This window comes from Siphateles boraxobius, unplaced genomic scaffold, assembly GCF_051911475.1.
Source record: "Siphateles boraxobius isolate OS27281-9 unplaced genomic scaffold, OSU_SipBor_1 74, whole genome shotgun sequence".
NCBI lineage: Eukaryota > Metazoa > Chordata > Actinopteri > Cypriniformes > Leuciscidae > Siphateles > Siphateles boraxobius.
The window spans coordinates 1,012,020-1,029,467 of NW_027509202.1; the positions used below are offsets into that span (position 1 = coordinate 1,012,020).

The window sequence follows — 17,448 nt, forward strand, 5'->3', positions numbered from 1 at the left end:
ACAATAATCAATCATTAAGTCAATAAAGAAATAAATAAGTCAATAAATATCAATAAGTTAATGCCAATAAATAAATAAACAATAAATAATCAATCAAAAAGTCAATAAATAAATAAACAATCAATCAATTAATAAATAAACAATAAATAATCAATCAATAAGTCAATAAATATCAATCAATAAGTTCATGTCAATAAAAAAAGACAAATAATCAATCAGTCACTAAATAAAGAATTACATAAACAATAATCAATCGATCAATCAATGAGTTAATAAATAAAGAAATATATAAATGATCAATCAATCAGTCGATAAATAAATAATAAATAATCAATCAATCAATAAGTTAATAAATAAACAAATAGATAAACAATAAATAATCAATCAGTCAATAAATAAATAAACAATAAATAATCAATCAATAAGTCAAAAAATAAAGAAAGAAATAAACAAAAAATAAAGAATCCATAAATCAATAAATAAAGAACTAAAGAAACAATAATCAATCAATCAATAAATCAATCAATTCATAGAGATGAAAATTCTGTCATCATTTAGGCTACTCTATGAATTTATTTCTTCTGCTGAACACAAAAGAAGATAATCTGAAGAATGTCGGTAACCAGACAGTTGATGGACCCCATTGACTTCTATAGACCTTATGCACCAGAGAAACGAGGGCGCCGCCATCTTTAGAATATTGTCTTTGAACTTCCGGTTTTGCGTTCGCTCTGAATATTTCTATGGCATCGCTGTCCAGCAGTAATTAGCTGGTGAAGTTGATTTACTTATTGTAGAGTTAACGAAAGTTATCATGAGTATTGTAATGTTTATCATAAGCATTGTAAAGCATATGTCTTAACAAATGGACCTTGGATTTTTTTTTAACGAGCCGTTCATTCATAACTACGCAAGATCGCTGTGAAAATACAGACCGGAAGTCAAAAGACAACGAGCTCAGCGCTGAAAAGAGGCGTTGCTACATAAGGTCTATAGTAGGAAAAAAATTATAAGAAAGTCAAATGGGGTCCAACAACATTCTTCAAAATATCTGTTCAGTAGGGTTGAAACAACTTGAGTTTGAGTAAATGACAGAATTTACATTTTTAAGTGAACTATTCCTTTAACTGTTAAGCGCGTGCACCTGAACGCGGAGACACGGAGACGCCATTCACTTATATTCATGAATATAACTATAAAATTAAAAACGTAGGCGCAGGAATAAACTCTCACACGTTTGAGAAGCAGCTGACAGCAAATATCTGACTATATCAATGCATGATGTTAGAAAATAGGCCTAATAAGTATAGGTTCACAAAGAGGACAAATGAATACACGTTAAAAACATTAGGTCTATATATGAATGTAGCGTGTTATATTAAAACCAAGTTTAATATTAGCTTACTTGTCAATTAATAGGCTATACTAATTATATGACTGTATTATATGAATTAAAAGTAGGCTAATTATAATTCATATAATATAAATAATAATAACAATTTTGTCTCTTAAGTTTTTTCACTAAACTGCTTTAATTTGAGCGAGAGATAAAGGGGCGTGGCTTTATTATCAGATACACGTCACTGTACTGATTGGTCCAGTTTTGGCCTTTGAATCTCTGACCCAGAATAAAACCTGTTCTGGAGCAGGTTATCCGAAACCAATGTAGTGAAAGTTTTTTTCACTATAAACTGCTTTAATTTGTAGCGAGAGATAAAGGGGGGCGTGGCTTTAGTGCATCAGATACACGTCACTGGTCCAGTTTTGGCCTACGAATCTCTGATTCAGAATAAAACCTGTTCTGGAGCAGGTTATCCGAAACCAATCCACCTTCTTGAGCCCGAAAAACCAGAGTTTGGTCAAACTAATCTCGAGTTTACCTGGTTAGCAACTGAAACCAGCTTTGTGTAACAGGCCTCTGGAGTTTTTAGCGGTTGTTGTGGATCAGCTTCTGTCTGTCTGTCTGTCTGTCAGATCTTCTCTCTATAATCTCTCGTTTTCATTCATTGAACACATTTTTGGTTTGTTCAAAATCTCGTGTACTTTCGAAATGTTCCAAACAGCAGCTGAAATTGAGAGTCACGTGATCTATGACACTCGTTTACAAAATATTATTTCACGCAGCTTTTTTGAACAACATAGTGATGTTGTTAGTATGGACAGTTTGAGAAAAAGCTCAACCTAGAGACTGATGCTTGCCTGCAATCATTACTCGTTCACTATTCCCTATATAGTGAACACTAAACAGCACATACTGTGGCTCACAAGGGAATGACGTCGATTTCGCGGCAACCGCTGCCATCTAGTGGCGGAATCAGGAACAGGCCAATTTTATTTCAGCTGCAGCAAACACTACTTTTATATGTATAAAAAATATTATTATTTAATTATTATTAAACAATAGCCACCGAATTTACACTCAATGTTAATGTAAAATAGGACAATTATTATTTGAACGTATCCAATTCATTATGGAATTTCTGCCAAATTAATTTTTTCTTTCTCTTTTGTAAATCATAATCGACATAAGTCAAAATTATGTAATTAAAAGTCACAATTATGACGTGAAAATTCAAAATTATGACATACAAGGTCGACTTTTTACCTCAGTTTTGACTGTTACTTATTTTATAATCTATATTTTATAAAATAAGATTTACCAAAACTTGATTTCTTTCACATTGGTTTCTCAGAAACTGAATGAGAGACTACATTAAATATATTTCTTGTGTTCCCATTTGCTCAAATAGCAAAAGTAAAACTCCACAATAGTGTTTCCACAACTTTCAAAAAGAGGAAAAAGAGATTAGTAACGAAAGATTAATAATGGCAGGCAGTCTGAAGAGAGAAAGATGTCAACTTTACACCGCCACTCCCACAGCGTTAACTAGTTTATTGTAATTTGATGCAAAGGTTATATAATAAAAAATATACTGTTATAAATGTAGGCTACATACATTTAAAAGCAAACACACACACACACACACACACACACACACACACACACACACACACACACACACACACACACACACACACACACACACACACACACACACACACACACATATATACAACTTTTTGTATTTACAATGTTGATTACATGATGATTTACGATGTTGATGATGACCGTTAAAACTGCGTCATCACAGTTTGTGAAAGGGCGGGCTTCCACAAACCACAGACCCAGAGCCACAGAGAGAAAAATCTCTACACAGACCGTTTCCGCTCCACTAAACCCCGCCCTCTCTGAGACCACGCCCCCTGTCATATTAGATGTTAGTCATTCTACTAGACCTGTCGACTCGTTCTTCATTGTCGTTCAATCATTAACTGACAACGTTCCTGAACCTCCTCTTACATCATGACGAGTGATCAAATAACCCGTTTAGTGTGTTTACCCTTCGGGTTTAGGTCACTAAGAACAACATGTTAATCTCCAGACCGCCGAAGGAAGAGAAAACTATGAGGATTAATGGAGACTAAAGAAACCGAAAGAAAGATGACGTTAAACGACGATATTAAACACACTAAATTCATGAAGTTTTTCTCCGCCTTGTTTTACGCCTGTTGTTCGTTTTTCATCATCGTGGTGAATAAATGTATTTTAACCCAGTACAAGTAAGTGCCGGCTTTCATAGTGCATGTTCATGTTTATATATGTTTTTCATACATAATAATAGTATGATTAATTAATTCATTATGATGTGTGTTATTGTAAATGGTAGGTTTCCCTCATTTATGTTTCTTGGAATTGGGCAGGTGAGAAACATTTTAAAAACAAAAATCAAATGTTATTCATTAACAACACACGAAATCTATCAGTTTTTATTTTGTTTTTATTTTGTCATAGATGACAGCAACAATCATCATTCTGTTTGTTGCCAAAATGAACAAAGTGGTCCATTTTCAGGACTTTGACAAAAGTATCCCTGGAAAGGTAATGTAATGTGTGTCATTTTGTTTTTAATCACACTTATTATACGGCTTTGCTTATTGATAATATTATTTTTATATAGATTTTTCCTTTGCCATTGCTGTACGTGGGCAATCATGTGACCGGACTGGGAGGAACAAAGAAACTGAGGTAAATAAATAAGAAATAAAAAGAACAAGGTTCCATTTGTTAACATTAGTATACAGCATTTACTAACAATGAAATATACTGTCAAAGCATTTATTAATCTTAGTTATGTGTTAATTAATTTTGTAATACATTATTAAAATCTAAAGTTGTACTATCATTATTAAATGAACCTGAACTGACATTAACTAACATGAACAGTTGTATTTCTCAGAGATTCACGATAGGCGGATGTATGTTCATTTGTAATGTTATCGTTATCGGGCCGATATATTTAAGCCGATAAACAATGTATTATTTCCTTCAGCTGCACACTGTTCAACATGATGGTTTTGAATTGATTGAAATATGATTGAAATCACTTAAAAAAAAGGAAAATACAGTCCAGTGCAGCACAAGTCTGTCAACACAACATCATAATGAGAACATTGTAAGTGTGTGTTAAGGACATGGCTTTTGTTTTTGTAATCAGGCTCTCAGAAATTATATAAAAATGTTGATTTAGATTTATCAGCCAATATATCGGTTATCGGCATTTAAATATAAAGAATTATCGGTTATTGGTATTGGCCAAAATGTTCATATCGGTTTTGGAATAATGATTGATGATGTATTGACTCAGAATCATTGACTTTGAACTAAAAAGTTACATAGTGTAACAGCATTTAATGTAAAATGTAATAAGCTGATGTTCTTGCGTTCCTCAGTTTACCCATGTTCACCGTGCTCAGAAAATTCACCATTTTACTCACAATGATTATGGAATCAAGGATACTGAGGTATGTACTCTCATTTATAATATTATATTAATATTATTACATCCAGAGACATAGGCTTTATTGTTATGGTCCCTGAAACCATACCATTTTTTTCTGTTTAATGATCATAATTAATATTATAATTTATAATATCATTATATTAATGATTCAAATGTTCAGAATTATATAATGATTTGTTACGTCCGGATACGTATTCTTTATTGTTATGGTCCATGAGAAGAGCTGTTTTCTTTAATGTGTTTTTTGTGTGCTTTTTTCTGTGTTTGATGATTATAATTAAAAATTAATGATGATAATATTTTTTTTATATGAATTAAAATGATTTTTTCTTTAAACTGTGTGTGTTTGTGCAGAAAAACCTTCCCTTCGTCGCTGGTGTTCAGTGTTCTGGCGATAGTTCTGGGCGCTTTGGTCGCAGCGAGGTATAGTCGAAGAACACGCACAAATCATTCATACATGACAGATGTGCATGTAAATAAACCGCATGTTTTCAATGTTTCTGCCTTTAATTATTACATTGTTTAAATTCATACATTTTTCGCTATCTGTGATTTTGTATATGTAAATTTCTGAATTTCTGATATCAGATCAAAATTGTAATATGCATCTTTCTGTAAAACTGCTGTGTATTGTGAAAAGCGCTATACAAATAAACGTGCATTGAATTTTCAGCTCGGATCTGTCCTTTAACGCGGAAGGTTACACTTTTGTTCTTCTGAACGACGTCTTCACGGCCGCCAGTGGCGTTTACACCAAGAAAAAACTGGGAATGGAGGTACTTTCAGTTATCAGCAACCGCTGGATATTTCTGTAAATAATAATGCGATTATAACTCAAGAACGATTGCTTTGACCTCTGTGTATCTGATACATGCATGTGCTGGAACTGACAGATCAATGCGACTCGTTCTTATCAAATAAAAGTGATTGATTTGTAAGATTTGGTTAAAAAAACACCTGAACGTCATGCAGTGCAAACTTTACAAAAGCCAAACCCTGAATGCAAACACTTCTGTCATTCCAGGACCTCGGGAAATATGGAGTTCTGTTTTATAATGCATTTATCATTATTATACCAACTGTCCTGGTGAGCGCTTACACTGGAGATTTACAAAAGGTGAGTGAGAACATGAAGGATAAAAGAATTCAGATTAGAGAATTTCAACATATTTTTCTCCTTGTTTTAAGGCCCTTGCCTTTGAAGGATGGCTGTCTTTTACATTCATATTTTATTTTTTACTGTCTTGTATCATGGGGTGAGTTATCATTGGTTTCTGATGCTTTTTTTATAATTGGATGATATATATTTATAAGTAACTACAATCTTTTATCCCATTTCAGGTTTATTTTGATGTATTCTATCATCCTCTGCAGCTTTTACAACACGGCACTAACAACCACAGTCGTTGGAGCAATTAAAGTATCTTCACTTATTATACACAGTATTTTTATTATTTTAATGTACACTACTGTTCAAAAGTTTAGGGTCAGTTTTATTCATCAAGGATGCATTAAATTGATCAAAAGTGACATTAAAGACATATATAATGTTACAAAAGATTTTTAACTTTCTATTCATCAAAGAATCAGCTTCCACAAACTGTTTTCATCATTGATAATAATCATAAATGTTTCTTGATCATCAAATTATAGTGATTTCTGAAGGATCATGTGACACTGAGGACTGGAGTAATGATGCTGAAAATTCAGCTTTGATCACAGGAATAAATTACACTTTACTATATATTCACAGAGAAAACAGCAGTTTCACATTATAATAATATTTCACTGTTTTTATTATTTTTGATCAGCCTTAGTGAGCAAATGAGACCTTTTTCAAAATCATCATCATGATCTTCAAACTTTTGAATGGTAGTTTATGTAAAATGTTTACATTAGGGATGCACGATATATCGGCCACCATATCGATATCGGTCTGATACGAAAATTTGCCTGATATATTAAAGCTGATAAATAATGTATTATTTCCTTCAGCTGAGACTCTTCATATGCGCACTGTTCTACATGATGGTTTTGAATTGCTTGAAATTTGATTAAAATCACTTAAAAAAAGGAAAATATGGTTAAGTCCAAAATGTTCAGTCATATCGGCTACATAAAATTATAATAAGAACATTATAATTATGTGTTTGGAACATATATTGAATGGTGAGACTTTTGTTTTTGTAATCAGGCCCTCAAAAAATATTTAAAAAATGTGGATTTAGATTTATCGGCCAATATATCGGTTATCGGCTTTCAAATATAAAGAATTATATCGGCCAAAATTTTAATATTGGTGCATCCCTAGTTCATCAATCACATATATTGATAAGTCGTCTTGTTTCCTCAGAATGTTGCTGTGATGTATATCGGCATGTTTGTTGGTGGAGACTATATCTTCTCATGGACCAACTTTATAGGCCTGAATATATGGTAGGAAACGTCTTCAAGTCACATGTCCACCACATCACTGACGTCTGTCTCCTAACGCTCCAGTGTTTCCATGTTTCAGCATCTCAGCCGGACTGATGTACTCCTACATCACGTTCAGCAGCAGCTCTTCTGAAGCAAACGTGAAACCGTCCCCAGACACAACGATTCACATCACAGACGACCATCCCGAGAACACATGATAGAGCCTGATAGTTTGCATCTCAATGTTTAGTCTTTTTTATTGAGTGCAATATTTACATTTTGAGAGGAAAATCACTTGCTGCTTGATGAACATACAAACCTGTTCCATGTTTTATACCCTTTTTTAAATAAAAGAAAAAAAACATGACAACCAAGACCGATTTATATCATTTAATTAGGACTTGAAGTGCTAACACTAAGTTCGGCTAATGGGTAAAAAAAAAAGCCAGCGTACAAATTTACAAAGTCCTTTCAGCACAGCGAACAGAACGTCTCAAAAACAAAACACTCGATTACATTCTGCGGTCGTGACGTAATCGCCTGGGATCGTTTCGCTTTTATAAGGTACATCATGCACGGCTTTTTGAGAGTTTTGGGGTGGGGGGATATATTATTTCAGTTATAAAATGGACAAATAAAACTCAAAAAGCCATATATAAAACCAAAAAAATATCTAATTAACTTGATCAGAAACATCTTCCAGTTTTCGCACACGAACGCACCAAATAAAGAGGAAAGACGCTGAATTTAACTGCATGAAATCTGCAAATGCATTAATCCAAATTAACGTAACATGAACTGCTAAATTGCATGTAGCACGTGAACAGAATGTAGTGTTACGGATTACGAAGACACTGATATAAGTGCTGTTTCCCATCCAGAATCTCATTCGATCGTCTCTCTTTGGAAGTGTCTATAGTTGAGCTATTGACGTGAGACAAAAAGTAATAGATTAATATTGTAAGTGCTTCAGTTTATAGGGTTTTTACCCATACGCTAGCATATAAACGTGTACCTTACGACACATAGATGCGTTTTAAAGCTGGTTAGTTTGACGTTATTGCAAAGCCTGAGCCCTCATCGCCTACGGCTGACAGCAGGTGGCGCTCAACACTGCTTTAAATAGAATAAATACATGATTAAACGTGACCAAAGTGATGGAAGCGAACCGGACTAATGCACGTCTACGTATATATGAAAGCCAGCCATTAACTACGCGATCCTCCGTAAACAAGTCTTCATCTTTAGCAGGTCGATCAGCGCACCCTGTTTCAAAACACACACACGCACACTAAAATCCTTTAAAAAAAATAACGTCACATACACAACAACTCCACCCACAAACCCAAAAAGAGAAACACTCATTTACACAAAGTGCTCAACGAAACAAAAAACAACGTCTCACCTGCTTAACAAGCGGAGAAAACAAAACGACATTCTTCATAATGATATTCATCTACCATCATAGCAGCCTAAAGGTACAATAGGAAGCAAAATAAGGTGCTTGTAGCTTATGTGACCCGAACGCGAGGAAAGTCCACGTCTGGTGTTATTCTCAGGCCGAGAGGTTGTTAGCTAGCTCGATGAGCGCGAGAGCCCCGTGGAGACGCTCTCTTTGCTCTTGGAGACGCCGGCGTGCCGTTCCCGCGTTCTTCTCGTCCTCCTGCTCGTCTTCTTCACCTTCGTCCGATGGAAGGAAGTCTAGAGGATCCTGCTGTTCCTGATCCTCGATAGTGGTCTTTCCTTTCTCCGGCGCGGGCGATCGCTGTTCCCTCGTCTGCCAGTATCTGACAAAACAAGCACAAGGCCGGGTTACTATTATCGTTAAATGACTAACTCGTTTTGAACTAACTAACTCGTGGGCTGGCCTAAGTTGTGGAACAACCGGCCACTACATGATAGAACTGCTTCCACATTAACTGAATTCAAATCCATGCTTAAAACTCATCTTTTTTCTCGTGCGTTCAACTCTTGTCCTCATTGTCTTAATCTTTATTTCAATTTTTCTATAAATTTTTTTCCTTCCTGTTTTTCTTTCATGTACAGCACTTTGGCCAAACAAGGTTGATTTTAAATGTGCTTTATACATTTTCTTTTTATTTGATTTGATCAAAATCATGCCAAAACAAAGTGAACCTTTTCAGGGATTTTTAAACCTTCAAAAAGAACTTTGTCACAAGTATATATTGAGGGATTAATACTGAAATATAAAACAAAGCTGTGTCAAAGACGTACACAAAACTACTGAATGAAAAGTCAAAAATCAAAACAATTCTTGGGTTTTTAAAGTCCCCCTGTGGTGGAAATCCAGCTTTTAATGTAGTTTATATGTCTATGTGGTGTTTTTAATATGCTTTAACACAAACCATGTGTAAATTCCTCATGAATCTGATTTCAAAAGAGGATAATAATAATAATCCTCCAATGAAGTTGAAGGATTGTTTCAGGTTTAACACACGTTTTAAGCTCTATTGACAGCAGCATGTGCGTCATAATGTCCATTACCACAGAAAATACATGACTTGTCCCTCAGATTTAAGACAAAATTTAGATTAAAAATTGGATTGCACAGTCTTAAAAAGTACAGCCAGAAAAGTCACTTATTAACCTGCTTATGTACATTTAAATATCTAAAAAAAAATGCATTAATTGAAATTGACACAATTGTATTTTATTTCAAGTATGTTGCCAATTTTGACTTAGTAAGTCAGTTTTTATCTCATAATCATGACCTAAAAGGGCATTTTTTGTTGGAAATTTTACTGGCATTGCAAATTCCAGTGGTGTTTTTAATATGCTTTAACACAAAGCATGTGTAAATTCATAAGTCGACATCATTGCTGAGTATTTTCTCCTTAAAACTGCAGTGAACCAAAGACAGTCTCAAAAACACGCTTTGAAATCGCTGGTGTTTCTGACGTCACAAACTACCTTGTAACCAATCAGATCAACGTGTGATCGTCAACGAGTGGATCTCTGAGTGAGTGAGTGGAGGCGGGGCTCATTTGCATATTCATAGAACCACGCATACTAAATGAGGCAAGGGTGTAGAGACTTTTGCCTCAATAAACTCTTCATTACTGCTTAATAAGCAACTAGTTCATAGTGAGAATTGGACCCTAAACTAAAGCGTTAACATTAATTGAAAAAATATATAAATATTAGTTGAAAAACAAACTAAACCAAAATGAGAAACGTTGCCTTGGCAATAAACTGAAATAAGTTGAAGCACTAAAAATACATAAACATTTTAATAAAACTAATTAACATATTCTCAATATTTTTGGGGGATGGACCAATTATTACAGTATTATATATTATAAGCAAGAATACATGGTATGTAAAATTACAGTCTGAAAGAAAAATGTTAAATTATTATTATTTGCAGCAATATACACACAGAGCTTAGGATGAATCATGCGCAATACATGACATTCAATCCCTGAAAATATCAACACTTGCATCTGTTTATGATACAATATCGCGATACTATGCTATATAAATTTTCCCCTCCACCCGTAATCAACATGTTTACCAATAAACAGAAAACATTCATATCGCACACTTACTGAATTCATGAGCTCTGGTGCGTATCTCCGCCCCCTTTTGATTGACAGGTCAGCTGATCATCAGCTGTTTTTACACAATAATAGCACAGATAATTGCGTTTATCGGCACCCCTAGTTTTCATTAAGTGTTTCTTGATGTTTTACTCACTTTGTCAGCCATTCGGCCACGGCCTTGTTATCGGCTCCCTGTGATTGTCCCGGGCCGCCCGTGGGCTCCTCGCGCTTCAGTCTAGCGTACGGGTGTTTGGGACAGTGGCGGTTAGCGTGAGTAAACCGGCTACCGCATCCTAAAACACACAAAGAAATGACTTGACATTAGAGAAACTCCAGCATTTAGATATCACAGCGCTGAGGTCTACACTGATAATAATAATAATAGCACAATACTAGCACATCAAAGCCTCAATATACTTCATGGAAAATTTAAGAATGAACTCATTTTGAACAAAATCAGGCTAAAACTAAGTGAACCTTTTCAGGTATTTTGAACTTCGAAAAAAAAATTTGCCACGAGTATATTGAGGCATTAATACTGAAACATAAAACTGTGACAAATACACAAAACTACTAAATGAAATCAGCACTTATTTAAAGTCCTCCTGTGGTGAGAATCCAGCGTTTAACTCTTCGGGGTCGCCGATCACGCCGGCGTGATCAAGTTACATGACCAGTTTAAGACGTTGAAGCATAAAAACAAAGTCACATTGAGCGCTGCCGTCCACTTCTGTCGAAAGTGCTGGCTTGAAACTCTATTTTACTTTTTGTTTTGTGTTGATAGACCAAGTAAAAACGGAGATATGATCATTTAAACTTTATATAAAAAAATACTGAAGCGTTCGTAAAAGAACGCCAGATGTGTGGCGACAGGCGTTACATTTATTCTAATAACTTCGTCGGTTTTTGTCATAAAACAAAACGGAGAAAAATGTGTGAATCTGCTGACTCTGCTATTCAGGCTGCACGTTTGAGGGAATGGAGGAGGAGCAAACTGAGCAAACAAGCGAAATTGAAAGGCAGAGGATTTACGGAGTTGATAAAGATAGACATATATACGTTATATATATAGAGAGAGATTATTGCTAGTTTTTGGAAGAGTTTGAGTAGATTTTGAGAGTAGTTTAGGAGTAGTGTAGATAGTTTAGGTAGTTTAGGAGTAGATTTAGCTAAACTGTTTTGAGGAGAGGCACAGATAAAAAAATAAAAATAAATAAAAATAAAAAACACCTGATATTTGCTGTAAATAGTTGTATGTATAATTTGATTTTGTGTTAATTTTACCTATTGTATGGTATATTTGCACTATTGAGGAACCCCTCTTACTCAAGGAATGAAAGCCCTGTAATGTGGCTATCTGTGTAATTGTACATGAAGTGTTTTGTAGAGTTTCTAAGCAAAAAAGAAAAGAAAAAACGCCTATTGCCACACCTGCTTTTTGCTGAATATAGTTTAATTTTATCTCAATTTTACATTTTTTATGTTGTATTTGCACTATTTGTGAACCCTCATACTCTGGGAACGCAAGGCCTTAAATATAGCTCTCTGTATAATTGTGTGTACAACATGTTTTAAAAAGTGGATGAGCTAAAAAGAAAGAAAAAAAGCATATGGCTACACACGCTTTTTTTTGTAAATCATATTTTTTTGTATATAGGTTGATTATATCTGAATTGTACCTGTATATGTTGACATTTACAACTTGTGTTTACATTTTAAACCTTTTAAAATGCTTCATTGAGCATGTTTGTGTTTTTTGTAGTAGAAAAGCTATAATTTTTCTATTCGGATTTTGTGTTTTTTGTGTGATTTTGGGTCCAGTATGTTGATACAGTACATCAAAGTGAAAAACTAATTGTCTGATCATATAGGTGATGTTGTGCTGAAAACAATTATACCACATATTGGTATGGTAAACATTTTTTTATGTTGCAAAATTTAAAAAAAATAAAAGTACTCAAAAACGGCCAAAATAGCCCAAGACTCCGAAGGGTTAATGTTGTTTATGTGTCTATGTGGTGTTTTTAATATGCTTTAACACAAACCATGTGTAAATTCATAAGTCGACAGCATTGCTGAGTATTTTCTCCTTAAAACTGCAGTGAACCAAAGACAGTCTCAAAAACACGCTTTGAAATCGCTGGTGTTTCTGACGTCACAAACTACCTTGTAACCAATCAGATCAACGTGTGATCGTCAACCAGTGGATCTCTGAGTGAGTGAGTGAGTGGAGGCGGGGCTCATTTGCATATTCATAGAACCACGCATACTAAATGAGGCAAGAGTGTCGAGTTACAATCAAGATATTTTAAGGCACAAAGATTTTTTTTCAAGGAAAAAACGTTAAAATATGTCATCTTGGAGATCAAATATGTAACTAAAATTTGTAACTACAGGGGGACAGATGGTATATTGCACGTTTAAAATATAAATGTAATGTTAAAATAATGTTCCTGGTAATCTTGAATCTCTTCTGATGATGTGGGCGGGGCAACCTGTCACTCACATGAGATCAGCCAATAGCAAACCACAACCATCCAATCAATTCCCAACAGGCTAAATCAAGCCCCGCCCACATTTGTTCTAGTTCCAGATGCGTTTCATTCAAATATACGACACAATAGGGACATAAAGACTTCACTTTTCAACACCAATTCCACTTTCTTTCATTCCTAACGCTCACCTTTCTCCGAACAGACGAAGGGCTTTTCTCCGGTGTGGAGGCGCTGATGGGTCTTCAACTGTCCGCTCTGGACAAACCTTTTCCCGCAGTCCGGATAATCGCACAGATACGGCCTCTCCCCTGTAACATAACCAGGAAAATGAACACTCGCTCTGTCATCTGAAGGTAAACGAACATGACGCAGGGCTCAGTGTAGCGTCACGCACCGGTGTGTGTCCGCTTGTGTGCCTGTAAGGACTTCTCCCGGGGAAAGACCCGGTTGCAGATGTTGCATCGGATGCGACTGGTTGAGTTTTCTCCCTCGTTGATCAGCTCTCGAACGGTTTCGGCCCGCGGGCGTCCACGCCGGATCCCATCCTGCAATAATGAACCAGGAAAAAGCATGTTAGACTGATGACAGAACGATCCATATGCAAACGCAAGCACTTTAAAGAGATAGTTCACGTAAAAATGATAAAAGTGCATCTATCCATCATGGATAGATGCACTTTTATCATGAATAGATGCACTTTTATCATGAATAGATGCACTTTTATCATGAATAGATGCACTTTTATCATGTATAGATGCACTGTTATGATGGATAGATGCACTTTTATCATGAATAGATGCACTTTTATGATGGATAGATGCACTTTTATGATGGATAGATGCACTTTTATGATGGATAGATGCACTTTTATGATGGATAGATGCACTTTTATGATGGATAGATGCACTTTTATCATGAATAGATGCACTTTTATGATGGATAGATGCACTTTTATGATGGATAGATGCACTTTTATGATGGATAGATGCACTTTTATCATGAATAGATGCACTTTTATGATGGATAGATGCACTTTTATGATGGATAGATGCACTTTTATCATGAATAGATGCACTTTTATGATGGATAGATGCACTTTTATGATGGATAGATGCACTTTTATGATGGATAGATGCACTTTTATGATGGATAGATGCACTTTTATCATGAATAGATGCACTTTTATGATGGATAGATGCACTTTTATGATGGATAGATGCACTTTTATGATGGATAGATGCACTTTTATGATGGATAGATGCACTTTTATGATGAATAGATGCACTTTTATGATGGATAGATGCACTTTTATGATGGATAGATGCACTTTTATCATGAATAGATGCACTTTTATGATGGATAGATGCACTTTTATGATGGATAGATGCACTTTTATGATGGATAGATGCACTTTTATCATGAATAGATGCACTTTTATGATGGATAGATGCACTTTTATGATGGATAGATGCACTTTTATGATGGATAGATGCACTTTTATGATGGATAGATGCACTTTTATCATGAATAGATGCACTTTTATGATGGATAGATGCACTTTTATGATGGATAGATGCACTTTTATGATGGATAGATGCACTTTTATGATGGATAGATGCACTTTTATCATGAATAGATGCACTTTTATGATGGATAGATGCACTGTTATGATGGATAGATGCACTTTTATCATGAATAGATGCACTTTTATGATGGATAGATGCACTTTTATGATGGATAGATGCACTTTTATGATGGATAGATGCACTTTTATCATGGATAGATGCACTTTTATCATGGATAGATGCACTTTTATGATGGATAGATGCACTTTTATCATGGATAGATGCACTTTTATGATGGATAGATGCACTTTTATGATGGATAGATGCACTTTTATGATGGATAGATGCACTTTTATCATGAATAGATGCACTTTTATGATGGATAGATGCACTGTTATGATGGATAGATGCACTTTTATCATGAATAGATGCACTTTTATGATGGATAGATGCACTTTTATGATGGATAGATGCACTTTTATCATGAATAGATGCACTTTTATCATGTATAGATGCACTTTTATGATGGATAGATGCACTTTTATGATGGATAGATGCACTTTTATGAAGGATAGATGCACTTTTATGATGGATAGATGCACTTTTATGACGGATAGATGCACTTTTATGATGATAGATGCACTTTTATGAAGGATAGATGCACTTTTATGATGGATAGATGCACTTTTATGATGGATAGATGCACTTTTATCATGGTTAGATGCACTTTTATCATGGATAGATGCATTTTTATGATGGATAGATGCACTTTTATCATGGATAGATGCATTTTTATGATGGATGGATGCACTTTTATCATGGATAGATGCATTTTTATGATGGATGGATGCACTTTTATGATGGATAGATGCACTTTTAAGGACTTCAAAACATTCAATGCCATTATAAAGCTTGACATTTTTTAATATAACTCTGATTGTATTCGTCTGAAGGAATAATGTCATTAAACCTAGGATGACTTCAGGGTGAGAAAATCATGGGCAAATTTTCATTTTTGGGTGAACTATCCCTTTAAAGACAATCAACTGAACTGAATAAAGACACTATTATCTTCTGTACAGCTGATATTGAAGCTAGATCATTGATTCGGTTGTTTCCCTACTTATTTTTACAATAATGTTATTTTAAAAGTCCCATACCTGATAAACAAATGTAAAACACATTGTAATTATGTAATAATAACAGTATAGTAACATAACGCCACATATTATGATGAATATGATTAAAACTGAAACTAGAGAACAATAGTGGTAACACTTTACAATCCGGTTCATTAGTTAACATTAATGTATTAACTAACATGAACTAACAATGACCAATACATTTGTTTTTAAATCTTTGTTAATGGTAGTTAATAAAAATTGAAATGAATATTAACTAAGATTAACAAGTGCTGTAGAAGTATTGTTCATCCCTAGTTCATGTTAACTAATGAACCTTATTGTAAAGGGTTACTTACCGTAATAACATGCACATGAAAACATATAAATGTGTCATTATGTGGCAAGTGGAGTTTTCTAGAACCAATATTCGGTAACATTTTGGCGCGCACGTCTGACGTCATCACGCCAAACTTCCAGCTGCCTCACAATGGAGGAAATTTAAAATCCCCATTCAGCGCGCGCGTTTTACATACAGTATGCAGAAATTAATGTGCATCATGCGTTAAACAGAATAAAAACTCAAAGCTTAGATTTAATAAACGCAAATAAATTATAACCATGTGCTAGTATTAGGCTAGCCTATATAAAACAGAATGCATTGCTATTTATACAGTGCTTGTAAGGTATAGTGATTTAGTTCACCTTTAAGTGTTCCGGGCAGGAGTTGAGATCTGATTCGGCGGGAGAACCGCTGTTTCGGGTCGGTGATCCGGTTCCGCTGCCCGAACCGGGACTCAGAGTCACATTGTGCGCGTTTTCCCCCCAACGCCACGGATAAACCATGAAATCACTGAATCCGGGGCTGGTGGGCATCAGAGAATCCGCTTTCGGTTTGATCGGGGTCGTTTTGATCACGGACACCAAAACTCTTTTTGGCGAATCGTTACAAAATATCACTTGATGTTTGCTGTCAGCCATTTCCAATAAGTGCAGTAAAAAACCTGGATCTTAAAACCGTTTTTAAAATATTTATAAAAAAATCCAAAGTGAAAGTAAGTGCAGTTGGAAGGAATATCCCGCCGTTAACGTGCCGCCGTTAGTTGTTTAATAATAAAGTCAGTCATTCCCGATGTTACATGTATCACTGTTCCAGCGCGCGGTGCCTTTGATTCCGCTCGCTCTCACTGGCAGGAGTTTGATACAGCGACCCGATCGCACTCGGTATTTTCCCGCGTTGGAAATCGCGCCCGAGCGCAGCGTCCAGCCAATCGTTAAAGAGGACGTTACAGCGCTCGCGCCGAACAACCAATGAGCACACGCTGTGAGATTCGCTCAGCGCACAGTAGCCAATGAGAGAGCGCGAACAATTGCTTGACTCTGAACGTTCTGTCCAACACTTTTAAATATGGCAGAGCGCGCTC

General features: G+C 35.3%; 2 protein-coding genes across 2 annotated transcripts; one reads left to right on the forward strand and one right to left on the reverse strand.

Annotated features, from left to right (window-relative positions):
- The first annotated feature begins 3,251 nt into the window (after positions 1-3,251).
- On the forward strand, positions 3,252-7,654 carry slc35d2 (solute carrier family 35 member D2). The gene is made up of 12 exons (XM_077217570.1): positions 3,252-3,621; positions 3,729-3,762; positions 3,854-3,940; positions 4,020-4,087; positions 4,792-4,863; positions 5,217-5,285; positions 5,536-5,638; positions 5,887-5,979; positions 6,051-6,118; positions 6,204-6,282; positions 7,216-7,298; positions 7,378-7,654. The coding sequence occupies exons 1-12, from the start codon at positions 3,476-3,478 to the stop codon at positions 7,496-7,498; spliced, it is 1,023 nt and encodes a 340-aa protein (XP_077073685.1). The 5' UTR covers positions 3,252-3,475; the 3' UTR covers positions 7,499-7,654.
- Position 7,655: 1 nt separating this feature from the next.
- On the reverse strand, positions 7,656-17,237 carry znf367 (zinc finger protein 367). The gene is made up of 5 exons (XM_077217571.1): positions 16,730-17,237; positions 13,733-13,883; positions 13,527-13,646; positions 10,998-11,136; positions 7,656-9,067 (listed from the first exon to the last, which is right to left on the reverse strand). The coding sequence occupies exons 1-5, from the start codon at positions 17,003-17,005 to the stop codon at positions 8,836-8,838; spliced, it is 918 nt and encodes a 305-aa protein (XP_077073686.1). The 5' UTR covers positions 17,006-17,237; the 3' UTR covers positions 7,656-8,835.
- Between the last annotated feature and the right edge of the window lie 211 nt (positions 17,238-17,448).